General features: G+C 31.5%; 2 protein-coding genes across 3 annotated transcripts in view; one reads left to right on the forward strand and one right to left on the reverse strand.

The window, feature by feature from the left end:
- The window catches only part of Slc6a14 (solute carrier family 6 member 14), a 29,526-nt gene extending 23,310 nt beyond the window's left edge, over positions 1 to 6,216 (forward strand). For both annotated transcript variants that reach the window (XM_046420932.2, XM_058571666.1), the window contains exons 13-14: positions 2,256 to 2,423; positions 3,888 to 6,216. In XM_046420932.2, the coding sequence (XP_046276888.1) occupies positions 2,256 to 2,423; positions 3,888 to 4,034 (315 nt within the window). In that variant the 3' untranslated portion in view covers positions 4,035 to 6,216. The remainder of the gene's footprint in view (positions 1 to 2,255; positions 2,424 to 3,887) is intronic.
- A 191-nt stretch (positions 6,217 to 6,407) lies between these two features.
- Positions 6,408 to 7,729, reverse strand: Ct83 (cancer/testis antigen 83). The gene is given in 3 exon segments (XM_046420945.1): positions 6,408 to 6,598; positions 6,601 to 6,709; positions 7,667 to 7,729. Coding segments are annotated over 3 exon segments (363 nt in total).
- Between the last annotated feature and the right edge of the window lie 597 nt (positions 7,730 to 8,326).

Raw genomic sequence — 8,326 nt, forward strand, 5'->3', positions numbered from 1 at the left:
AGAGGTAATGGTGAGATTTGGGTTGATGGCAAAGCTTCACAGATGTGTTTTAGTTTTCATTGCCTTCATCTTTCCAAGGTTTCCCTAGAAAAGACCATTAAATAATTTGATAGATATTTGCTTAATATCTGAAATATCATATTTGATTGTTTTAGTGGGTGTTTTTATTTTTTAAACATGAATTGATTAGTTTACATAGTAAATAGTTTGGGACTGAATGTGATGAATTAAAATATTTATATGTTTCATATTCTTGCTGAATGACTGAAAGTGCCACTAAATATCACTCCTGTTATTTCAAAATCTCTATAACATAATAAGCCCCCTATCAATTTATGATATCCAACTAGACTACTAACCAGCTAATTTTCATTGATTACACAGGTCTAACTTTTGAATTTACTTTAAAATGCTAAAATATTAAATATCAAATGATACACATTGCCATCTATTTTATATAAAGTCTTGTGTATTAGACTCCAATGTCCTTCATTCATCCTCTTGTAATTATATACAATTATGATAACTGTGAAATATATTGAAGTACTGCAATTAAATTAATGGAATATACCCACTCAATTCTATAATTATACTTGCATATCTATTTATAAAAATGTCTATAATCTATTGCTTTCTTATTGTTTCTAGTAAAACAAAGTCAGCTAAATTTAGGAAAATTAGTAGGCAATTTTTGGGTTTCATTTTGCTTTACAGATTTCTATAAATAATTTTGATACCTCAACGTTTCTAGTAGGTTTTTTTTTAAAAAAAAACATTCTAAAACTGGGCCTTAAAGTGATGGAATCTTTATGATTCAGATTTTTGCCATATTAACTAAACTTGATTTTTTTTCCCAGAAAGAGGCTGGAAGTGAAGTGTGCTTTCATAAGTATGTACCCGTAGTGTTTGTGCAAATCCATGTTTTGAGGTGAAGGGGTGCTCTCTGCAGTTAAAAATAACAGAAGCAATTGCTAAGCAAGAAGAGAAGCATGTCCACTAATGTCTACTTTTACATTCTCATTGAATTAAAATATATGCTGGCAAGCTATAGCATAGAATAAAACTATGTTATTATAAATGAATTATAATTTCATTTTGGATATATACCCAGTAGTGAGATTGCTGCATCAAATGGTGGTTCTAGTTTTAATTTTATGAGGAACCACTATAGTCTTTTCCATAATGACTGTACTAATTTACATTTCTATCAATGGGGCTCATGGGTTTCCTTTTCTCCACATCCTTGCCAACAGTCCTGCTCCTGGGTGTATATATCTAATGGAAATGAAATCAGTAGGTCAAAGAGACATCTGCACTCCTATATTCATTGCAGAACTATTCACAATACTCAAGAAATGGAAACAGTTTAAGTATACATTAACTGATTAATGGATAAAGAAAATGTGGTGCATATATACAGTGGAATTCTATTTAGCCATAAAAAGAATGAAATCTTATCATTTGCAACAATGTGGATAGAACTGAAGATAATGTTAAGTGAAATAAGCTGGGAACAAAAAGACAAGTATCACATGATGTTACTCACACATGGAATCTAAAAAAAATGATCTCATGGATATTGAAAACTAGAACAGTGAGACCAGGAAAAGTGTGTGTAGTGGAGCAGTATTATTAAATATTGATCAGTGGTACTGAGTTATGGTTAGATAGAAACAAGAAGTTCTGGTATGCCATTGCACAGTAGAGTGAATTTAGATAATAATAGTATACTTTATGTTTCAAAGGGCTAGAAGAAAGGATTTTCAAAGTTTTAACAATAAAGAAATAATGTCTGAAGAGACAAATAAGTTTAACCTGATTTAAACATTATGCAATATATGCACGTATCAAAACATAACTCAATTAATATGTATACTTAAATGTTTTATGAATCAATTAAAAATAAAAATATAAAAATATTTAAATTAGTAGAGTTAAAAGCTCAATAAAAAATTTCAAATTTATTTTACTTTCAGTCCTAGTCAAGTATTTTACCAAAGTATATGTGGAACAAGTATTTATATCTTTTATGGTGGTATTAAATTTTGGAAGAATTTATTCAAAGTAAAAATAGAAATTTTATTCATTTCATATTATTACCTTCTGGCTTGTTACCTGATTATCTTAGTTCTTAATGGTATTTTAGTTTTAGTTTATTTGATAAATTACTTCTTTGGAATGGGATCAAATGGTTAATCATATATGCAATAAAGTCTAATCTATAGCATTGTCTTTTCATTTTTTTCTTTTTGCAGGCAATTTTAATATGGTCACTGGTGAAATTTCAGAGACCCACATATGGTGAAATTTCATACCCTGACTGGGGAGTTGCTCTGGGCTGGTGTATGATTATTTTCTGCATTATTTGGATTCCAATTGTTGCTATCATAAAAATAGTTCAGGCTGAAGGAAACATCTTTCAAGTAAGCATATTAAATTGTAAAATACTTTATATAAATTATTTGTCAGAAAAATGAACATTAATTTACTTTATATGGCAGTAATATGAGATTATATGCAATTAAGTAATAACTCTTTCTTCTTACTACTTCTATACTTGATATAATCATCTGTTACTAGTACATTACATTGTCTCCCTGTATTAGACTATAAGCGCCTTGTGAGAAGTCTTGTCTGTCTTGTTAGTGGATCATCAAGACCTATTACAGTACTTAACATACACCAGTTAAGATAAATATAAAAAGCAAATGACTTGTGATATCTTTGGGATAACTCAGTAGATTGTAGAAAGTCATTTGCTTTTTATATACATAATCTTTACTTTTTTTCCCTTTATTTTATTTATTTTTATGTGTTGCTGAGGATTGAACCCAGGGCCTCGCACATGCTAGGTGAGCTCTTTACCACTGAGCCACAACCCAGCCCCATAATCTTTACTTTTAAAGCCTCATCTGGTTATAACACAAGTCCTAGTAGTGTGTGTGTTTTGTTTTTTTTTTTTTTTTAGACTGCAATAGGCTTGGTAAATTATCTCAAACCCTATGTAGACCTTGGATCATCCTTTCTCCATGGAGGCTTAGCAGGTAGATTTGATTATGAATTTTTACTAGAATAATGACAAGGAGCCTTAAATTAAGTAAATCCTCTTACTAGAAGGATCCAAATAAATATTTTGACATTGGAACTTCCTTTCCTTCGTTCTTAAACCACATGCAACTATACACTAGTTTAGATCCTCATCTCACCCTCACCTCAAAGCCAGATGGAAATCATGTAAATTCAGTGAAGGTAACTGTAAGTGAACCTGTTACTCTAATGAGCTCACATGCCTTCTGAAGTCATTTACATATTTGATTAGTTTGATTGTTAGTATGATTCTATTAACACTTAGGTAATAATTTATTTGATTGTAATTTCTTCTTAGACTGCATTATTGAGTATTTAACTCTTTAACTTGCTATTTAATTATTGTTAGCATAGAAACTTAAAAATTATAAATGAAAATATAGTTTAATATTCAGTACAAGTAGGTAATAACAATTTATTTAATTTCTTCTTAGTAGACTGCATTATTAAGAATTTAGATTCACTTTTCAACTTTTCTATGATTCTTATTTCATTTTTTATCTTCTGGCTTGTTACTTGATTATTTTAGTTCTTAATTGTATTTTAATTTTAGTTTATTTGATAAATTACTTCTTTGGAATGGGATCAAATAGTTAATCATGTATGCAATAAAGTCTAATCTGTCTTTTCAATTTTTAATTTTTGCAGGCAACTTTAATATGGTCAAAATTAAAGCATAGTAAAATATTTGCTTGTTAGCAAAGAAACAAAATGTTAGAATTAAGTTATAGTTTAATATTTGTTTGCAGATTATAACACTTATATTCTAAGACAGGAATTTTTTGTTTATCTCATTTCAGCGCATTGTAAGCTGCTGCAAACCAGCTCCTAACTGGGGTCCATACCTGGAACAACATCGTGGGGAGAGATATAAAAACATGGTAGAGCCTAAGAAAGAGATTGACCATGAAATACCTACTATTAGTGGCAGCAGAAAACCAGAATGAGACCTCATTTTTAAAAATGGTTGTTGTATAATGTGATTTTAGAGTAGGGGTAATTTTTATTTATTTGTATGTTAGCTGAGTAGAAAAATATATATGCTATGTTCACAATAGGGTAATAAGTATTTTTCACCCTTAAGCAGGAATGTAATATAAAATGTGAATCTATTAATGTTTAACAATGTGCTTATATTTCTTTTAAGATTAGCTATCTGTATAATATGCACACAATTATTTCACAGTGAAATTTAAAAAAATATTACCATAATGTTTTTCTAATACATTGAATGCTTTATTTTGAGCTGTTTCTGTTATGTAACTTGAAAATTATTATTTCTTCTATTTTCTTAACATACAACCTTTCTTTTTCACAAGTTGGGGGAATATCAGTGTATTTAAAAGGATGTCTTACAAACTAAGGGCCTCACTTAGAAACATCATAAATATGTTGAAAAATGACTATTCATATTATATAAATATTATAGTTTAGTGCTTTTGATCCAAATATGTCTAAAAACTTCATGCATTTATGGTTCATGTTTTCTATGTGAACTTATTGACAGGACAGGAGAAATAAGAATACTTTGGCCAGTAAGGGATAAATATAGAAAGTGGAATACAGGTTTCCTTATATTCTGTCTTCCTTCTTTAGGTTGTATTTGGAAGAAAACTATGACACATCTAATTTCTATTGTCTAGCAACATTAAGAGTTCATTATATTCTCTGAATATTGGTTTAATTTCACATAAAATATGGATCAAAATATTAATGAGAAAATGGTTTTACTCAAAATTTGCATTTAATAATCATGATATATGGCTAGTCTTATGTGAATAAGTTAGTGATTATGGGTGATAATTACATATTTACATATTAATAAGAGATAAACTTGTCCAAAAGGAAGATTCTAAATCCTTGTTTCCTTACTATTGTTAATGAAATAGATAACTAACAGCTTTATATTTTGATTGTATTTCATTGAGAATTGGTTTAAACATCATAGCCTAGGACAATCAACACTGCCTAACTATACAAGGAATTTCTCAGCAATTTTTAAGATTTTTTTTTTAACAGGCTTGAGGGAATTATGGCACTGAAATTATATGTAACATCATCTGTGTGATGTAGACATGCATTTTTTTTTTGTAGGGAGAGAGTCCGTAGTTTTCATCAGAGTACCAAAATGACTTAGGAATCAAAAAATTTTAAGAATCACAAATGCTGCTGCTGGTTTTTATGCTTGGCAAGTGACTGACACTAGAAGGAATTTTTTCCTTTTCTTTTTTTAGGAATAGTTTTTCTTATACATTTTAAATCCCTTTTCCTTTCAATTTAAGATAAAGGAATAAGGTATTAAGGCATTTATTTAATTTATACTGATAATTTATTTTGAGGGAAGGGGGCATCAAGGTAAACAGGCCTGAAATTGAACCATATAAATGAATTATGTTTAAATAATATCAGTGAATTATGTACATATGGATAATGAACTCACATTTGATATCTTGAGGGTTTTCTTTGAGGTAGGTTAGATGATGTTAGAAAACTTCAAGATATTAATTCCTTAGCTAGACCAGATTTTGTAAAATATTATTTGAAAGAGATAACTGAGTAGTGCTTAGAAATACTTTTTCATAATTTTAATCCACATTACATTACTTGCATGCTACCACTATAATTTGGTGCTATTTGAGGTGCAGATTTTTCACCAAAGAGAAAAATGCATGGCATTTTCTATAGGTGACTTGCAATTCAGGGAAGATTTTGGCACATTTTAAATAAAAGAATATCTAATGGGAGAGGGGATATATGAAGTGGAAGCAATCCTTTTCAAAAGTTGACCACAAAGACTAGTTAAATGTTTGTCACTATCTTCACAAGATCTTAATGAAGTTCTTGGCATATTGCAGGTTGCCCAATGATAGCTCTTATTATTATTACACAGATTCAACAGTGTCAAGAAACAGTATTCTGAATAATAGAAAGTAGTTCCATCAAATTCTACTTACTTTAATTCAAGCATGGAGATAATTGCAGTATTATGCTGTAAACCACTAGAGAAAACAGTTTTTCACTCTTGAATGAAATTATAATCACTATGTCTCAACTATTTTTTGAATGTAGCTTATTGTAAAAAAAAAAAAAAAAAACAAACAAAAAACTTTTGGACTGATTTTCTTACTGTATTGTTCTTCCATTCCTTCCCCAGTAAAATATATTTTAGCAAGTACATGTAATCAATTCTTTAAATAAAATATGAGTAAGAAAAATCAATAAATGTTTGGATTTTGTATCTGACTTGATATCCCCTTCCCTTTTAAATAATAATTCATTTGGTATAAACACATAATCAAATGAATTCACTCAAAGTGTCTTTAATGATTGCTTCCACTGTCATTACATCTTGTAACCTTTTCAGTGGATTCCTGCTTAAGTAATGCACCAGTTATGCCCTTGATAATTAGGAAATTTTCCAATTCAGCCAGCTTGTATTCCACGATCCTGAGGTTTACCAATATTCGCTTCTGTATTGCTATTGAGTGTGGGAAATTATTTAAGATATCCGAGAGAGGTTGTTGACTGAAAGACTATCAGTATTGCTCCTAGGTGACCAAGAAGGAGAAGTTCTTACTAGTGCAAGAGAAGTCGAATTTGATGATGTTTCACCAGTGTTTCTCTGTAAAGGAAATTATACATATGTAGTTTATTGATTGTAGTAATTTCCAAATACTACCAAATAACAACTTAGTTACAAAAATTAACTGACCTCCCCTAAGAGAGATTAAAAATGTGTTGAATGACCACATTGATTCAAAATATGTTCTGCCCAGACAGACTGAGAAAAAAATATCAAAGTAGCCTTGTTGCTCCAAAGTGCTATATGCTTTTGCTTACACTTCTTGGGCAGTCCAGTGGGTCTACATGTAGATGCTGTCTTTGACCCTTATCTAAAAGTACTTCATTTGCAACTTGAAACCAGGAAGTCCATATTTAAACATGAAATACTGGTAAATGTCCAGAGAGCTCCCACAACGATGGCAGGAGAAGCAAACAGGAACACGGGGGTTGTAGAAATAAGAAAAGAAAAAGAAGTAGTTACAGATTCTTAAAATGGGTCATGGTGGTGGGGAATGGGAACTTTTAACTACACATTTCTTTCCAAGTGGGTAGAAAGGTAACTATATCACTTAATGATTTGGAGCTATTTTATATCAGTCCACGAGGCGAATCACTGACCAAAATGCGGGAATTGCGGAGGATGAGGATCAGGAAGAAATAAAAGTCTGGAGCTTTGTGGCAGAAAAGAGGAATGATGACATCTCCCCTTAATTCTTATTTTATTATCTTTCTAGAGTTTTGAAAACATACTCCCTGATCCACGTATTCACCTAGCTTCATCTAAGTCCAATCTCTTACATACATACACCTTTACCTGATGTCGTTTTTTCCATAAGACAATCAAAAAGGCGAAAGTAACGCAGCTCAGTAGAAGGAAAAACGTGCTCATGGTTCTTCCTTGTCCACTTCTATTTTCTCAGGACAGATGCACTCAGCTGGCAGTTGGGAATCAGGGGGCCGGTAGCCACCCGGCCGGTGGAAACCACGGGCCAGAATGGTAGGTGCCTCTCACTACCTGGTGCGACTGGGATACACAATTCCATTGAGCTTTATATACTGGAATGGTGTGAGACCTCATAATCGGTACGCATACACGTGGGAGTAATACACCACAATCCGATGACGTAAAAACTAGCCTTCAGGAAGCCAGGAGGCACCTAGCAACCACCCACCTTGTTACTGTCTCAGGTCATTAGGAGAGTGAGAAATAATGAGGGAAATTGTGATTTCCAAGAATTTGAACCATTATAGACGTACAGACTCTAAATAGACTGGTTAAATATATGATATAAAAAAATGTTCTTCCCTCCTTTTTTCTGTAAAGTATGTCTTTGCTGCAGCCACTCCAAGTTTCATTTCAAAAAGTTCAGGTCTGGTGTGGTGGTGCATGCCTATAATCCCTGTGACTTGGGAGGCTGAGGCAGAAGGATCATAAATTTGAAGCCAGCCTTAGCCACTTAACAAGTACCTAAGCAACTTAGCAAAACCGTATCTCAAAAATAAATAAATAAACAAATAAACAAACAAACAAATAAATAAATAAAAGGGCTGGGGATGTGGCTCAGTGGTTAAGCACCCCTGTGTTAAATCTCTGGTACAAAAAAAGTTGAAGAATAAGATAGAAATGCACTGTAAAACATAGTTACCCACAAATTGTAAGTCACTGACATAAAAA

The sequence above is a fragment of the Marmota monax genome, unplaced genomic scaffold (genome assembly GCF_021218885.2).
Source record: "Marmota monax isolate L192 unplaced genomic scaffold, Marmota_monax_Labrador192_F-V1.1 WCK01_AAM20220418_F8-fsc00155, whole genome shotgun sequence".
In the NCBI taxonomy this organism is placed as follows: Eukaryota; Metazoa; Chordata; class Mammalia; order Rodentia; family Sciuridae; genus Marmota; species Marmota monax.